The sequence below is a fragment of the Salmo salar genome, chromosome ssa01 (genome assembly GCF_905237065.1).
Source record: "Salmo salar chromosome ssa01, Ssal_v3.1, whole genome shotgun sequence".
NCBI classification, from domain to species: Eukaryota; Metazoa; Chordata; class Actinopteri; order Salmoniformes; family Salmonidae; genus Salmo; species Salmo salar.
The window spans coordinates 133,194,856-133,213,408 of NC_059442.1; the positions used below are offsets into that span (position 1 = coordinate 133,194,856).

The window sequence follows — 18,553 nt, forward strand, 5'->3', positions numbered from 1 at the left end:
AGTAGAGCACTTGTCTGCTAAATGCTGGAACAGAAGGACCTAGTTTGCCTCAGGCAGAACCACGGGCGCCTTTCACATCCTGTTTACCTGCAGGAATCATTCCTCCCTCCTGGAGCTCTGTGTGTGTGTGTGTGTGTGTGTGTGTGTGTGTGTGTGTGTGTGTGTGTGTGTGTGTGTCAGTGTCAGTGGCGTACTACAAAACAGCTAATTTCCTACAATTCTACACATTTTGCAATGAGGCTGAGAAAATGTTAGTTTTACAGCTTTTTTTGTCACTGCTTCTGACGTGTTCATATGCTATCGGGGGGGGGGGATGCCAGTGGTGTCTGTGTGGAGCAGCATCCATCCCCCCCTTCCCTCCAGCACTAACCTGACATTTCAAGCACATCCATATGAAACAAACTGCTCTACTGATTGGAGCCTGCTGGTTGGACTTGATTAGACCCAGAATAGTTCTCTAAAAGGTTTTTGAGTTGATGTTTTTCCCATTGGGATTCTGTGTTGAAAGAGTGGTTTTCACGCAGATTTTTGTTGAAAAGCTTTCGCAGAGGATTCAGAGGTTACAGATTTAGATAGACGAACCATTCTAATGGATGTCTGTGGTTTGGTTTCACAGAGGAATCCCTGACAATGCCAACCCATCTCTTAAATATGAGGAAGTGTGTATGAGTGACTGAGTGCGACAGTTTATGTGATGAAAGTTAATGAGTGCTCTGCTCTTGGCCTGAACGGCAGATCAGAGCCGGGAATGCTTTTTCCCACGCTGCCGGCCTGTCTTTCGGGAGGGCTCTTTTAGAGCGGCGCACTGCTTTCCCCGGGGCTGCTGAGCAGAGTGGCACAGAGACAAATGGGGAGTGACACTCGCGTAAAGAGTTACCCGCCTGAGTCTCTTCAAGCACAAATAACTAAGTGTTCACCACTGAGGTTATTCTGTTCCACGACCAACACCCCTCATGAAGAGATTACAGAGAGCGAGAGAGAGAAAGCGAGGGATGGATGTTAATGGGTTGAATGAGTGCAGTTTCTCTTCATGTGTGTATGAGAGCGGGCGGCCTTATGTCCCACCCGGGACGAAGAGGACTAACTAATGAGAGCGAGGGAGCGGTAGACTGAATGGAGTGCTAGGCTCTGTGTGTGTGTGTGTGTGTGTGTGTGTGTGTGTGTGTGTGTGTGTGTGTGTGTGTGTGTGTGTGTGTGTGTGTCAGTGCCTTCAGCTTTGTCTTTCTCTCGTTCTGTGTCTTGGGGCTGATGAGCCTCTGGTTTGCCAGGGTCAGGAGCTCAGGAATTGTAACCTCAGTGGAGTTGAGTATGTAGGTCTGCACACAGAGGACTGGAACACAGGGGCTCTGTCCAGCCTCTCTCTACTCTCACTCCAGATCTATGTGAGGAGGCCTCAGCCTCGACCCAGCTAACCTCAGACGCCATTAATATTAATGCATGTTAATATGGATACAGAGGTGAAGAGCGCTGCAGGCGCTGCATCTCAATACCTCTGCTTTATAAGGGCACCGACTTGTGCACAGCTAGACACCATTCAGATGCTCTACTGTAAGATCCAGAAGACGCCCTAGATCCCCACTCCCCTCATGGATATTGAATGCATGCATGAGGTTTCTGACTTCATTTTCATTCACAACAGTTACTGTATGCCTCGGTCAAATTGAAAGGAAAGTAAAGTAACCATGTGGAGCTGTATAGTGTATTGTGCTGTATTGTGTGGGACGTGAGGCAGGTCCAGATAGTCGATACGAAGCGTCCTTGCGCTGCCTGAGCAGCAGGGGGGGGTAGTCAATTACAGTGCCTTGGCGCGAGGAGCTGAATGGAGTCAGGGTCAATTAATTACATGGGCCCTAATGAGTGGGCTTATTAGGGCCAACTGTGCTCGTACCAGAGGTTGTCATGGCAACGCAGAGGCCTAGGTTTTTAATGTGTTAATCTGCCTAGTTGTCAAGGACAGTCTGTGTAAGGCAGGTAGGTACGGTTAGTGTATAGTGGTGTTGATATTATTTTTGGATTGCCATCGTGAAACACTGGTGTGTAACACGATGTTTGGCAATGAGTGTTTTGTGTGTTTGCTGGTGATTTCTGAGAACGGCACTAATTAACCTCCGTGAGTGCTGCAGTGTGGCGCGTCCCCAGCGAGGATTAGCTATTAATCATGTTTATCAAACAAACATTTTCATCTTAAAAGAATTTAACACCAAATACCTTTCGTGCAACCTAGACTTCTGGGCTTCTTGCCCTGTTTTTCCAAATTTGTCTGCTAAGGATCTTTTTGTGATAGTTGCACAAGGACAATCACCAAGCATAGGACTACACTACTGGTTTTCATGTTCATTGTAATGGAGGGAGATGTGAAGGTTATTTTGTTGGTCTTGGTGTTTTGTGAGATAGAAGAGCAGTTCTGTAGAACTGGAAATTCAACGAGCCACTCCAACTGCAGCTTTTAGCCCTGGCTCAGGGGCTTGTTTTGCCTGTTAATCAGTGATCAACTCAAACCGCTCCAAAACAACCAGGTCTCCACTCTGATCTGTGGGGTATTGCATTAAGCTTGACCATGGGAAAAAAGATTAGCCAGCTTCCCGCGACTGAAAGCGTGGTGTGGGATTGTACGGGGGTGGATTCGGTGCAGGGTTACAAAAGACTGTGGCATGGTGAAGAATACTTAACGCTGTGTACATCATCTCACCAGTCTGTTTTTCATTCACAGTTTATGTTTGACATATTGTAAACCTTAACTATTAGGCCTACACACACACACACACACACACACACACACACACACACACACACACACACACACACACACACACACACACACACACACACACACACACACACAACTCCTCACATACAGATACATGGGATCAGGCTGCTGAAAATTGTTCATTTGATTTCCAGAATGTGCCTGTGGTTAATTCTGGATGGAGAAATTCTAGAGAAACTAGAGGAATAGACTTTAGCTCTCTCTCTGGCATAGCTTCTCTTCGGATCCGAAACACTGAGTTCACACTGAGGCAGTTCCTGGTGCACAGCAGCACAGCAATCCACATAATTCCAGGTTTCCACATTCATTTGAACCACCCTAACTGCTGTGATATGCCATTCTTGCCACTGCCAATGGTATTCAATTGATAAGTGACTTTAATATTTGAGCGGGTGATTTTCAAACCAGCAGAGGCCTGTGTGTTGCCACATGAGCCCGTTACTGTGGTGGCATGGCCACACTGCGTCTTTGTGCCGCTGACAGGGCTGTAATCTGTGGATTTATGGAGCGAGACGGCCTTTGAAGATGAGTTAGCATTCAGAGTGTTTTGAAGTGTTTACGGAAAACCAAGCCAATCTGGAGGGATCAGGGCAAAACATTGACTCCATACCAAACAAGGATGGCACCAACGACACTCCGTGATTGGTTTCACAATATTTATCTCGCTGTGGTAATTGGGTGCGAGAAATGATTCGGAGCAGAATAGATCTCTCTTTGTGTGGTACAGTACTTCTGATTGATGCTGGTGTGTTGTGATGGAAGATGCTGACGATGCCTTGAAGTGGTTTTCCGTAATTAACCAATAAGTCTTGAGGTGTGTGTGTGTGTGTGTGTGTGTGTGTGTGTGTGTGTGTGTGTGTGTGTGTGTGTGTGTGTGTGGTCCATAAAGCGGTGAATTGGGAGCATAAACAGTGTGCGGGGCTTCCTGTTCTTCCCAAGTATTCTTTATTAGCCCAGCACCTGCGTTTTTAAAGGACGTGTGTATGACCACAAACGTTTGTATATGGCCAATATACCACGGCTAAGTGCTGTTCTTCGCGTTGTGCCTGGATGCAGCCCTTAGCCATGGTATATTGGCCATATACCACAACCCCTGAGGTGCCTTATTGCCATTATAAACTGGTTACCAACCTAAATAGAAGAGTGAACAAGTATCTTTGCGTCATATCCGTGGTATATTTGCTGACATAGCCTACACATGGCTGAAATGCTGTTTCAGCCAGTCAGCATCCAGGACCCAAACTACTGGGTTTATAATAGATATTATATCACTGAAGTAGGTCAACTCATTAACGTAGAGCAGATTAGCGCTTTCAGGTGAACATGAAAGCACTAATCTATTCTAGTTATACCCGTCGAAGGGTCATGAACTCTCGCCCTGTTTTGACCAGAAGGCAGTTAAAGGCAGCTCATTCTTTATACACTCCAGGGTCCTGTTCAGTGTGGCACACTGTATCAAAACATTCTGCAACGGAAAAAGAAAATCTCTGCTCATATTGGACAAGTCCAGGCAGTAACTCCACCGCTTCAATAAGTATTCTCCTTACTGAATTAGTTTTTTCACCTTAATGAGAGACTTGATGCTCATGCAGGATCACAGGGTTGTTTAGACGTCTAGAGGTTGAGTAGGCATCTGTTTAACACTCCCAGATGTCCTTGTTTTCTTTACCACTTGTGTATAGTGATACATAAATAACTAGTGTTTTTCTCTGTTGCATTTCTCTGTGGAATTCACTCTGGCTGCTGCTGGCACTGCTGCGGTGCTGTTCTGTTCTGTTCTGTTCCCTTGGCTCCACTGGGAGATGCTTGAATGGATAAAACACTCCACCTCTCCTCTTTCCTCCATTTTAAACACCCAATTGTATTTCCTTTATGAGATGGATCTTGTAGATTGAATCATTTTCACAGTTGGAGGCTCATTGTGGGCCTGAAATGAAATTAACTCCCCAATCAATTCCGAACGGGCACAACAAGTGAGTTCTCCCTTGCACGGCTGAAGTGCCTCTTCAAATGGGTTTTGTTATTGAAAACGAAATGAAGTGTTTTGTTTTTCACGCTCCCTTTGTCGCCTCTCTATGCCTTGTTCTGTGTGCTGTGGCAGTGATTTTCGCTGACGATAGAGTAGGTTAATTTCAGCACTCTTGCTTTTCATGTCAGGAATTCCATAAGTGTCGTTCAGAGGGGCGGTGGTAATTTCTGTCAGGTGATTTATTGCTTTTAAATGGAGCGCCTTTTGCGCGTCTCCTTTGTCGCTGTGAGCTAAGCAGCCATGAAATTGCCTGAATAATGGTGTTTTAAATCCAATCTTGGTTTGTCCCCTCAGCTTTCCCGTAGACCATTCAATAGCCTTCCCTGTGGAGATTGCGCTTTCTCAGTGTGCCCTGACTTCTCACAGTTTAAGCTCCAGGCTTTTACATTGCAGTTAATACAGGTCTGTAAGAGGCTAGCTGAATTTTTACTTTACAGGTAGGCAGCCTTGGAAGATTTGAAAGCGATCTTCATCTTCAAGTCACATTGGAGATGGTTGGATATAGGGCTACATGGTAAAACATGAGTGTTTTTTGTATCAGTGAAATTTGAAGATGTAACAGTGAGAAATTACAAGGAATAAAAACATGATTCTTCTCATCAGATTTTTTTCAAGGATATTGGCTCTCAGACTGTATGAGAAACCGCAACAGCTTTACATTTCTGTTTTAGATTGGCCAACAATATAAACACATGAGCACAGCTGTAATTTCTTCACTTCCAGTCCCATCCGCTCCAGCTTTTAACTCGGGTACATCCGACGGTAGTTTCATGGCCAAATGTCACCAAATGAATCCCACTTGAGCCGCTGCGACAAAATTGGCTTTCTCTCTCTCCCCCCGCTGCCTCCTGCTCCACTCCCTGATTTCCCAGGGTAATCCGATTCTGGGTTGAAATAAGTCCAAATTAATTTTATAAAGCACTGATCAAACAGTGCCGTAGGTGTTTCCCTCCCCCAAATGAGTTTATAAGAGATGCAGATGTCGACGGTTCATCTTCCTGACGAGGGGGGGTGAAACTGGAGATTGTGAAAGGGAAATGGAGGAGACATTACAATAAGTGTGTTTTTATTGGTCTATTGGTCTTGTCTCAGCTCTGCTCCTTGGACATTGTGTTCTCTCTTCTGACATGCTTTGTTTATTTGTTTGATTATTTATCACGAGGAGGGTTTTTGCAGAACAGCCTTTGTGGAAAGGTCAATTGATTGTTTTTATTTTAGTCCCAGCTGGCAAGTATCATCAAGCCTGTCCTTGTACTTTATAACCAGGCACATAGTGTGAGAGAACTCTTATGGAAGTATAACCATTTCTTTGTGTGTTTGTGTTTGTGTTGCAGGTGAGCTGGTCTCCATGAATGGCCCCCGGTATCCATCCCCTGCAGAGCTGGATGCCTTTGCCCAGAAGACGGCCAGCAGCCCCCTGTCCATCAAGATCTTCCCATCCAACATTAGAGTGCCGCAGCACAAACAGCTGAACAGGACGGTCAACGGCCTGGACACCACATGCACCCAGCATTACAGTCCCTACTCAGGAGGCTACCAGGGCCTACTGGGTGTTGTAAAGGCCTCCGTCTCCGTGGTCAAAGGCGTGCTGAAAAACTCTGAGGGCAAGAGGACTAAACATTCCCCCGCCCAAACTGCAGCGGCACCATACAACCTTTTCTGTAACAACAGACACGGGCAGCAGAAGAGCTACCGCATAGGCTCCTGCAAGCCTCATGACGGGCCAAATGTGTCTGTACCCTCTAATATCATTGGGGCTGTGTCAGTCATTCCCACCCCGGTAGGGCAGACTCTGGCCCCTCAGTCGGACCTGGACGTCCAGAGCCTGCTGAGGCAGATAAACAGACACACCCACAGCCAGGCCCTGCAGCACGGGGGAGGGGCCCAGCCAAGCCCTTCCCTTCAGGCTGTGGCCGCTGTAGCCTGCTCAGACTCTGGCTTTACGCTGGGAATAGCACCCCAGAGCAGTCTGGCATATTCGGGGGCTGTGCTGCCCACCCAGAGTGCAGACATGGCCAAGGCTGGCTACCTGGACAGAGTGGATTATAGCACATGGCAGCACAAACAACATCAGCAGCACTATCAACAGGGGGCGCTAAGGATATACAACAATGCTCGGATGGGCAGCGGGGGAGGTGCCGTGGTCAGCCGCTCTCCAGAGACTTGTCTCCCTTTGGCCTGCTCGGCACAGCTCTCCTATAGGCCTCACCCCCTCAGTGCAGGCACTAACGGGGCAGGAGCAGGGATAGGGCAGGACCGGGTTAGCTCCTCCCCTCTGAACTGTGCTGCCATGCATGGGGAGTTCTCTGTGGGCCAGTACTTCGCCCCTCCCTGGAACAGTGTTCTGGTCACCCCGGACAGCGACTGTTACAACCCTCAGGAGCTGGTGCCTGGCTCCTCTATCGTCCGGCCCAGAGACATGGGGCTCTCCCACCCTCATCCAAACCATCACCCCAACCGCCAGCTCCACCCCCACCCTCACCCCCAGGCCTATGCCACAGACCAAAGCCTGGGCCTCTGTTTTGGGCTGCCCAGCACCAGCCTGTGCCACGCCTCTGTTTTGAGCAGCAGCCTGCAGTCTCTGGAGTGCCTGATCAGTGAAATCCACCCACCCTGCATTAAGGAGCGCATGCTGGGACGGGGCTATGAGGCGGTGGGGATGCCCCAGCTACTGGACCACAACCTACAGCACACCCACATTCAGCTGCCTGTGTTCCGATAAGACGGGACATATCCACACAGGGCATACAGTGCCTTCGGAAAGTATGTAGACCCCTTGACTTTTTCCAAATTTTGTTACGTTACGGCCTTATTCTAAAATTGTTTTTTTTTAAATTAGCTACTTTTTGAAATTTTTTTTTTAAATGTTTCCAAAGTATTCAGACCCTTTGGTATGAGACTCGAAATTGAGCTCAGGTGCATCCTGTTTCCATTGATCATCCTTCAGATGTTTCTACAACTTGATTGTAGTAAATTGTGGTAAATCCACCTGTGGTAAATTCAATTGATTTGGAAAGGCACACACCTGTCTATATAAGGTCCTGCAATTGACAGGTCATGTCAGAGAAGAAAACAAGCCATGAGGTCAAAGTAATTGTCCGTAGAGTTCTGAGACAGGATTGTGTCGAGGCACACAATCTGGGGAAGGGTACCAAAAAATGCCTACAGCATTGAAGGTCCCCAAGACCACAGTGGCCTCCTTTGTTCTTAAATGGAAGAAGTCTGGAACCACCAAGACTCTTCCTAGAGCTGGCCGCCTGGCCAAACTGAGCAATCGGAGGAGAAGGGCCTTGATCAGGGAGGTGGCCAAGAACCCGATGGTCACTCTGACAGCTCTAGAGTTCCTCTGTGGAGATGGGAGAAACTTCCAGAAGGACAACCATCTCTGCAGCACTCCACCAATCAGGCCTTTAGGGTAGATTGGCCAGACGGAAGCCACTCCTCAGTAAAAGGCACATGACAGCCCGCTTGGAGTTTGCCTAAAGGACTCTGACCATGAGAAACAAGATTCTCTGATCTGATGAAACCAAGATTGAACTCTTTGGCCTGAATACCAAGTGTCACGTTTGGAGGAAACCTGGTACCATCCCTATGGTGAAGCATGGTGGTGGCAGCATCATGCCGTGGGGGATGTTTTTCAGTGGCAGGGACTGGGGGACTGGACAGGAACGAGGGGAAAATGAACGGAGCAAAGTACAGAGATCCTTGATGAAAACCTGCTCCAGAGCACACAGCCAAGACAACGCAGGAGTGGCTTCGGGACAAGTCTTTGAATGTCCATGAGTGGCCCAGCCAGAGCCTGGACTTGAACCCGATCGAACATCTTTGGAGAGACCTGAAAATAGCTGTGCAGCAACACTCCCCATCCAACCTGACAGAGCTTGAGAGGGTCTGCAGAGAAGAGTGAGTGAAACTCACCAAATACAGGTGTTCCAAGCTTTTAGCGTCATACCCAAGAAGACTCAAAGCTGTAATCGCTGCCAAAGGATGTGTGTCCAATGTGTCGGAGGAAACACTGTACACCTGGCGACCGTGTCAGCGTGCATGCGCCCGTCCAGCCACAGGAGTCGCGAGAGCGCGATGGGACAAGGACATCCCGTCCAGCCAAACCCTCCCCTAACCCAGACGACGCTGGGCCAATTGTGCATCGCCTCATGGGTCTCCCGGTCTCGGCCAGCTGCGACAACCCTGAATCGAACCAGGCTCTGTAGTAACGCAGCTAGCACAGCAATGCAGTACCTTAGACCGCTGCGCCACTCGGGAGGCCCATTTGCTAAACATTATAAAGAGCTGTTTTTGCTTTGTCATTATGGGGTATTGTGTGTAGCTTGATGAGGGGAAAACATTTTTTTAATCAATTTTAGAATAAGGCTGTAACAACAATGTGAAAGTCAAGGGGTCTGAATACTTTCTGAAAGCACTGTATACTGTATAACAGGAAATATACTGTATAACAGGAACTCTATGGATGCAGCGTTTCATTTTGAAGCGACCACCTCAGAATGAGAAATGTACAGTACCTTTTTATTTAGTGTGTATGTGTGTGGGTTGTATTGGTAGAGGGCTATGTGGTTTGGATGTGATCAAGTGTTTTAAACCTTTAAAGGGTAATGATAATCATGACCTAAAGGGTCATCTCATTTGACATCTTAATGTTTTCATTTCGGAGGGTTTGTTAACCAATCATATCAGTTCACATCTTCTGGAAGTTCCTCAGAAGATTCCAGTGCTGTGCACTATGTCAGAATTGTGTTTTGGGGCTTATTTTTCCATCTGTCCATTGTTAAATTTTTAAACCATTTGAAAATGTTGTAGATTCAAGTATGGGGAAAAGGTGACGTGCAGGCAATCCTCCTATTGCCCTTTACAAAGTGCCAAACTGGAACATTTTATACTTAGGGGATACAAGGGCACAGCTCCAGGGCTCAAGACTGTCATGCTTTAACCCTTACACTTAACTGACCAATAAAGGTCACTGATTATAATGCACTGCTGTAAGAATGGCAAAGAATAGGTTAGACATGGGGAAAGGTGTCTGGGATCTGTTATTTTAAAATAAAAACTTGAATATATTTTGTCGTTTGTATTTTTGTTTGGCATAACCTGTGTTGGCTGCTAATGGAGCATAATGTATTTTATATAATGATTGACCTTTTTTTGTTTTTGTTGATGTTTTGTCTGATCTTTGATTGATTACTGACTGTCTGTTACCAGGCTGTTGCTAGGCTGCATGTCACAGGCCAGATATCTCCAAGCCATCACCATTCATGTTTGATCATTTAATTTATTGGAATGACAGAATTAGGTTTTACCCAAAACAACATTGAGACATTGAGGACAGGATGTGCCATTTGATTATCTAATTTGTTCACATCTTGCTATTTTCTTAGCTTTTTGTTGACATTCATCCTTTAGGTCTGAATGACAAAAATACTACCTTAATCTGCAGGAGTCCCTCAGTTTCCCGGTGACAGGAGAACTGTGAAAGCATGACTATCAAATTCCATGGAAGACCATTTGATTTACAAATTAGTCGCGTTCACTGGATGGGTGTCCCTGTTTTCACAATCACTGGAGAACAGGCATTCATTATACATTCACTGCTTTTCTGTCAATGTTTTCTTTCTAAAGATTAGATGTATTTATTTGATTAGTGGTTTATTTGATGGCCTGAGAAGTATGGCTATATAAAGAATCTCTTTGTCAGCACTGTCTAAGATAATTGCTTTTTATTTTCTTCAACCAGTTAGTCAGGATTTATGTTGGTTAACAACATAAGTAACCGACTCAATGACTATGAAGTGCAATTATAATATTGAACAGTGAGGCCTCTACAAACATGTTGAAATTACTACATTTACATGAGTACATGTATGACCCCAGACTCCCATATCCAATCCCCTATTCTTAATTAAGATTGTCAAATAAAAAAATCTAAACCCAGCACTTTGTTTCAGTTGTTGTTTTTTGGTGCACAAGTTAAAGTACTGCAGGCAAGGAAGCGGTTCGACTCAACTGCGTTCAGATAAAGTACAGTTGCAAACAAGCGAGAAAGGTCTTTAGAGAGAAAAAGTTTTTCTCTGAAGTGTAATATTTTAATTTTATTATGCCAAGGTGTGTATCATATATATATATATATATGTATGTGTGTGTGTGTGTGTGTGTGTGTGTGTGTGTGTATGTATGTATGTATGTATGTATGTGTATATATATATATATATATATATATATGATACACACCTTGGCATAATAAAATTAAAATGTTAAAGAATATTGAGGAGTGCGGGACATAGAAAGACCCAACACAAACATTCCGTTTCTCTGAGCCTATTTGGCTCCTCAAAATATTATCTAGGCTTAGTACAGTGACCTAAGTATCAAAGGCTAATCCGATTTCAGTATGACCCAACTGCTAACAACCCAATCAACCCAGCTCACATCTCTAAGTGCACGTACTGGATCTCAATGTAGATCTAGTACATGTAAGCGCATCAGATGCTGCCAATTAAGGTGATCGTCAGTCAGAGTGCCAGCTTGTAGAGCCGTGAGGCTGCTGGTTTGTTTGGTGGCCATGAGGGCTTTCCTTTTGGTTTTGAGTCTTATAGTTTGGACATGCCGTTTTCTTTTTTTTTTTTTTTTACATATTTATGTTTCGTCCTCATCTGAACAAATAATAATCTGCTTGGACTGGCTGACCAAGAGGTCAAGAAGGAGCTGGCCCTGGACCAACACCTCAGCGCAAACGCTTACATCACACATTAAGCACACATCAAATCAGGTTACAGGCTATGTAGCTAGGCCTTTGGCATAATGAGAGCAGCAAAATCAGCGGGCTAGTTATTGGTTTTGTAACACTAGGCTTTGGAGAAAGGGGGAGTATACTACATATTGGAAGTGGTTGGACTGTTAATGGCCACTGAGGTTCTGTCACTGAGTGTGAACCCATAAAAAAATTATAGGTTAAAATGTTTTTTAAACGGCACATCGATTACATGATTATAGCATCATTGTCTAAGGATTTACTATGGACTGGGGAAATGGGATGCTTTTTAATTTTGGAAGGGGGGATTCTATTCTCTTCAGTGGCTATTATTACAGTAGCTGCAATGGCTGGAAAAGCTTGAGGTAGCTTGGAGCTAGTGCAACCTTAAGAGTCATATACAGTACCAGTCAAAAGTTTGGAGATACCTACTCATTCAAGTTTATTTTTTATTTATTTTTTTTACTATTTTCTACATTGTAGAATAATAGTGAAGACATAAACTATGAAATAACACATGGAATCATGTAGTAACCAAAAAAAGTGTTTAATCAAAATGTTTTATATTTTACATTCTTCAAAGTAGCCACCCTTTGCCTTGACAGCTTTGCACACTCTTGGCATTCTCTCAACCAGCTTCATGAGGAATGCTTTTCCAACAGTCTTGAAGGAGTTCCTACATATGCTGAGCACTTGTTATCTGAGCACTTTTCCTTCACTCTGCAGGCCAACTCATCCCAAACCATCTCAATTGGGTTGAGGTCGGGTGGTTGTGGAGACCAGGTCATCTGATGCAGCACTCCATCACTTTCTTTCTTTGTCAAATAGCCCTTACACAGCCTGGAGGTGTGTTTTGGGTCATTGTCCTGTTGAAAAACAAATAATTGTCCCACTAAGCGCAAACCAGATGGGATGGCGTATCGCAGCAGAAAGCTGTGGTAGTCATGCTGGTTAAGTGTTTCTTGAATTCTGAATAAATCACAGACAGTGTCACCGGCAAAGCACCATCACACCACCTCCTCCATGCTTCACGGTGGGAACCATACATGTGGAGATCATCCATTAATCTACTCTGCGTCTCACAAAGACACAGCGTTTAGAACCAAAAATCTCAGATTTGGGCCAGACCAAAAGACAGATTTCTACCGGTCTAATGTCCATTGCTCGTGTTTCTTGGCCCAAGCAAGTCTCTTCTTATTGGTGTCCTTTAGTATTGGTTTCTTTGCAGCAATTCAACCATGAATGCCTGATTCACACAGTCTCCTCTGAACAGTTGATGTTGAGATGTGTCTGTTACTTGAACTCTGTGAAGCATTTATTTGGGTTGCAATCTGAGGTGCAATTAATTCTAATGAACGTATCCTCTGCAGCAGAGGTAACTCTAGGTCTTCCTTTTTCAGTTTCATCATAGCATTTGATGGTTTTTGCGACTGCACTTCAAGAAACTTTCAGTTCTTGAAATGTTCCGGATTGACTGACCTTCATGTCTTAAAGTAATGATGGATTGTCGTTTCTCTTATTTGATCTGTTCTTGCCATAATATGGACTTGGTCTTTTACCAAATAAAGCTATCTTCTGTATACCACCCCTACCTTGTCACAACACAGCTGATTGGCTCAAACTCATTAAGAAGGAAAGAAATTCCACAAATTAACTTTTAACAAGGCACACCTGTTAATTGAAATGTGTTCCAGGTGACTACCTCATGAAGCTGGTTGAGAGAATGCCAAGAGTGTGCAAAGCTGTCATCAAGGCAAAGGGTGACTACTTTGAAGAACCTCAAATATAAAATATATTTAGATTTGTTTAACACTTTTTTTGGTTACTACATGATTCCATATGTGTTATTTCATAGTTTTGATGTCTTCACTATTATTCTACAATGTAGAAAATAGTAAAAATAAAGATAAACCATGGAATGAGTAGGTATGTCCAAACTTTTGACTGGTACTGTATATGGAAATACAATTCCATAGGCCTTCCCTCACTCCTCTCCCTGCAGTGTTGCATTTGTGTGTGAAAAATGCATGCTCTCCTCAGGATAAATGCGCAAGAATATATTACTTTTAATAATGTATATTATCCCATTCTTCAGAAATGGGCGAGCCAATTCTGAGCTGTTGAATATTTAGCCTGGAGCCGGAGGTTCTGTGTCTTCAGCACTGGTTTGCATCATTCCCAAAATGTCAGCTCACAAAAGATCTGATGATACCTGTAAATCAGGGATGTCAGTCAGTTTGGCCATTTTTATTAACGCAAACATCAGGAAAAGGGTTAAATGTCAGTGTAAAAAAAAACTGAAATAGAAAGAAAAACACTTCTGCTTACACGGTGGTTGACCCGTCATTCAGGGCAGGTGGGGCAGAGCCTGTTTTGCTTGTTATTTTGGCATTAATACATATCAGTTTGCAAACAATGTAAAAAAAAAATCATTGAGTTAATAAAGCTGCATAACAAACATGGTCTCTTTTTTGTTTTCTTGAGTAAGGCAGCTCTAAAATGCAGATGTTCCAGCCTTGCTCAGTGCTTTCTGTGGCAGTGGGGCAAGCCAGTAGAAGATACGGAGCATTGCACTGTGATTGGCTTAGTGTTCTGTCACTCATGGGGACACTACGTCACCGCCAAGTCTAAGGGTAGAGCTCGAAAATTCAATTCCCTTGAGTTCTGCTATTGAGTTACATTAGAAGTGTCAATCCAAGAAGGCTCAAGGTCATTGGACACAGATAAAAGTACGTCAAATCACGCTATATCTACAGTAGCTTTGATCATACGGATCAAACAACATCATACTTTCAAAATCTTAGCTAGCAGTCATCATCATGAATCAAGTCGACAATCTACTGGCAAATGATTTTTAATCCTTGTCATATGAAGAGAAATAATGAAGAGAAATGTTAGATAAAATGTATCGGTGCTCATCAGCCATTGGACATAAAGGCTTACACAACAAGTTGGAAGGAATCAGTGGCTAACTGCAAGCATAGCAAAGCAATCATTAGACTGCTATTCAGTGGAGTGGCTGTGTGGTCCCAAATCTAAGATTAAGGGTCTCTTTTCCTTGTTTAAAATTATAAACATTCAACATTGGCCATACTGTCAATGAAGCATGATTTACGCCGCGCTCAAAACAACTATTAACTCGGAACGGCAAAATCTGACTTTAGTTAGTTCAAGACAACTGGGAACTCGGGAAAAATGAGCTACGACTGGGAAAATACATTTTGAACTTTCATCCAACTCGGAATTGTAAATCGGGAACTCTGGCCTCTTTCTAGAGCTTCGACCCGAAGATGACTGACGTCATCATGATTCAACCTTTTTTTCCCTGAGTTGCCAGTTGTCTTGAAAGCACCATAAATCCAGAGAATGCCAGACCTTAATGACCAAGTTTCACCTCTTAATTTCGCCTACTGTTCTGACTTGGTGGTGCACATGTAGCCTATAACCTGTTTTTGAGAAATGTAATCATCGATTATTGTAAGAGCTTTCATTGTCTGCTTATATGTCCCCTTTATTTATCCTACGGTTCTGACTTGGTGTACAGGGAGAACACTGTAAGAATGGCCCATGTTCTGAATTCTGTCGCTGTACATTTCAAAAGTGCTGAACAAATAGTTATATTGACTATGTCCGTCCGAGAATGCTCATAAATGTCTTATCAAAATTACGGATTGCCTCTTATCTGCTTGTCGTCCCCTTATGCCATAGTTTGTACATCTCAAATGTCAGTAGAAACCACATTTGTTTAAGCAAGTCAATTGCCTCTTATCCGCTTGTCGTCCCCTTATGCCATAGTGTGTACATTTCAATTGTCAGTAGAAACCACATTTGTTTAAGCAAGTCAAACATATCAGCCATGTTTTTTTAAAGGCAGTAAATGAGGCTGAATGAACTGTTTCACTGCCAGACAAGGCTCAACTGATATCCTGGTGTAGCAGTGGTGTGGTGCAATTAATGTATTGTTTAGTGTTGTGTTGTGTAGTGGCTTTGCTGGCATGCATCCCACATTTTTTTGCCCCACCAAGATTTACATGCTAAAATTGCCATTGTGCTTACTTAATGACAAAGTAAAAACATGTTATTTTTTTATATTTGCAAATTTACTAAAAATGAAATACAGAAATCTCATTTACATAAGTATTCACACCCCTGAATCAATACTTTGTAGAAGCACATTTGGTGGCGATTACAGCTTTGAGTCGTCTTGGGAATGTATCAGCTTTGCACATCTGGATTTGGGGATATTCTCCCATTCTTCATTGCAGATTTTCTCAAGCTTTGTTGAGTTAGATTGTGAGCAGATTTTCCATGGAATTGGCTGGGCCACTCAAGGACTTTAACATTCTTGTTCTGAAGCAATTCCAGCGTTGCTTTGGCTGTATGCTTGCGGTCATTGTCCTGTTGGAACATAAATCTTGGAAATCTATGGACAGTTCCTTGGATTTCATGGTATAGCTTCTGCTCTGACATGCACTGTCAACTGTGGACCCTCATATAGACAGGTGTGTTTCTTTCTTAATCCTGTCCAAACAATTGAATTGGCCACAGGTGGTCCAATCAACTTGTATGGACAGCTCAAGGACGATCAAAGGAAATTGGATGCACCTGAGCTCAATTTGGAGTGCAATAGCAAAGGGGTGTGACTACTTATGTAAATTAGATATTTATGTGTTTCATTTTCAATACATTTACACAAATCTCAAAAAACATGTTTTCACTTTGTCATTATGGGGTATTGTGTGTAGATGTGTGAGGAAAAAATATATAATACATTTTGAATTCAGACTAACACAACAAAATGTCAAGGAATATGAATAATTTCTGAAGGCACTGTATGTAAAAAGCTCATTCATGTTAGGCGCACAAATGGGGCCGCAATAAATCAGATCAGGACCGCATGTTTTACTGCTGTGAATAGGGGCTGTTGATTTAGCTTTGTTTCTTCAGTGTTTAGGTGCTGAGTAGACCTGTCGTAAAGGTGGAGCTGTCGGTGAGGCCCCGTCTCTGGTGTTTTTGTCTGTTCTTGATCTTTTGTTTGCCCTGCCAGGAGGCTTCCCTTCCTGTTCCTCCCAGGCTGTCTGTCTGTCTATCCTGGCTGTCTGTGTCCTGGCTCCTGGCTGGGCTTTGAGGCAGCTGTGCTGATAAACCTACAGGATTAAGAGGCCTGTTCAACCTGCACAGCACACGCTCACAAAGGATTAGAGGGACAGGAGCCACTCTGTCCTTTAGCACTACCACAGTCCCTCAGGTACAGAGAGGGGAGATAATGGGGGTCGGTGAAAAGGGGAAGGCTCTCTCATTCGAGCGGTCACCCCATTACATTGACTGCATAACACTATTGGCAATAAAAATGCTAAGTAAATGTAGAGGGTGAAAGTGTTCCAGTATGTTATCAAATACATGGCCTTTTCTTTACAGTACATAAAGTATGTACACAATTTTTATGTTGTGTGTAAATAAACAGAAGGTGACCTCTGTTGGATAAAAGTTGCAACTGCATCCCATGAGAAGGGCAGTCAATGAATTAACATTTATTTGGTAAATGTCCTCCCCCATGAGGTTGACAAGTGAATTGCTTCTTATGACAGGTAGGCAGTAGCTGGTTTTATCCATTGGCTTGTGGTATAAAGTGACGAAGGACACCGTGACTCAATACACAATACTTCAATTCACATTTTAATCTTTAAAATGCAATATAAATTAAGTTCATCCTTTGAAATCACTGTGATGTGAGCAATGCACATAACCCTATTCCAGGTATATATACAGTACAAACCCAAGCATGTATCTTGCAAATAAATAATGATATGCATTGACTTTGTTCTTTTGATTGGCCCAAAACCATGTCACCAGCACTATAGAATGACTCCGCTCAGTTTCCAACAAATAGCAAATACATTACAATTTCTGAAATAACCTTCCTGAAAAAAAAAAAAAAATGCTTTCAAAATAGTATGAAGTATGACAACCCAATAGTGAATGAAACTGACATGTAAATGTATGTGCCAAATACTGTTTGGTATTGTGTTGACAAAATTGAAGGAATTGAAAATATGGATTCCACAAATGGAAACTCTTACAAACTTAAATCGTTAACACAAAAAGACATGAAAGAAGTGCAACCCTACACAACTAAACGTTCAGTTGTTCAAACAAGCATGCAAAAGCCACGCAAACAAAACATCACTTGATAGACAACTTAAGAACACCTATGTGAGAATGCTGTACATTGACTACAGCACTGCGTTCAACACCATAGTGCCCTCAAAGCTCATCAATAACCTAAGGACCCTGGGACTAAACACCTCCCTCTGCAACTGGATCCTGGACTTCCTGATGGGCAACCCTCCAGGTGGTAATGGTAGGTAACAACACATCCGCCACGCTGATCCTCAACACAGGGGCCCCTCAGGGGTGCGTGCTCGGTCCCCTCCTGTACTCCCTGTTCACTCATGACTGCACGGCCTGGCACGACTCCAACACCATCATTAAGTTTTCTGATGACACAACAGTGGTAGGCCTGATCAGCGACAACGATGAGACAGCCTATAGGGAGGAGGTCAGAGATCTGGCCGTGTGGTGCCAGGACAACAACCTCTCCCTCAACGTGATCAAGACAAAGAAGATGATTGTGGACTACAGGAAAAAGAGGACCGAGCACGCCCCCATTCTCATCAACGGGGCTGCAGTGGAGCATGTTGAGAGCTTCAAGTTCCTCGGTGTCCACATCACCAACAAACTAACATGGTCCAAGCACACCAAGACAGTTGTAAAGAGGGCACGACAAAACCTATTCCCCCTCAGGAGACTGAAAATATTTGGCATGGGTCCTCAGATCGTCAAAAGGTTCTACAGCTGCACTATCGAGAGCATCCTGACTGGTTGCATCACTGCCTGGTATGGCAACTGCTCGGCCTCCGACCACAAGGTACTACAGAGGGTAGTGTGTACGGCCAGGTACATCACTGGGGCCAAGCTTCCTGACCCCCCCCCCCTC

The 18,553-nt window shown here is 43.9% G+C and overlaps 1 protein-coding gene across 2 annotated transcripts in view; it reads left to right on the plus strand.

The window, feature by feature from the left end:
* LOC106564165 (protein FAM222A) overlaps positions 1–8,116 on the plus strand; it is a 38,324-nt gene extending 30,208 nt beyond the window's left edge. Inside the window, exon 3 of one of the 2 annotated variants that reach the window (XM_014130205.2) lies at positions 6,131–8,116. In XM_014130205.2, the coding sequence (XP_013985680.1) occupies positions 6,131–7,518 (1,388 nt within the window). In that variant the 3' untranslated portion in view covers positions 7,519–8,116. The remainder of the gene's footprint in view (positions 1–6,130) is intronic. The other variant, XM_014130195.2, reaches the window with a different exon arrangement.
* Positions 8,117–18,553: the final 10,437 nt, after the last annotated feature.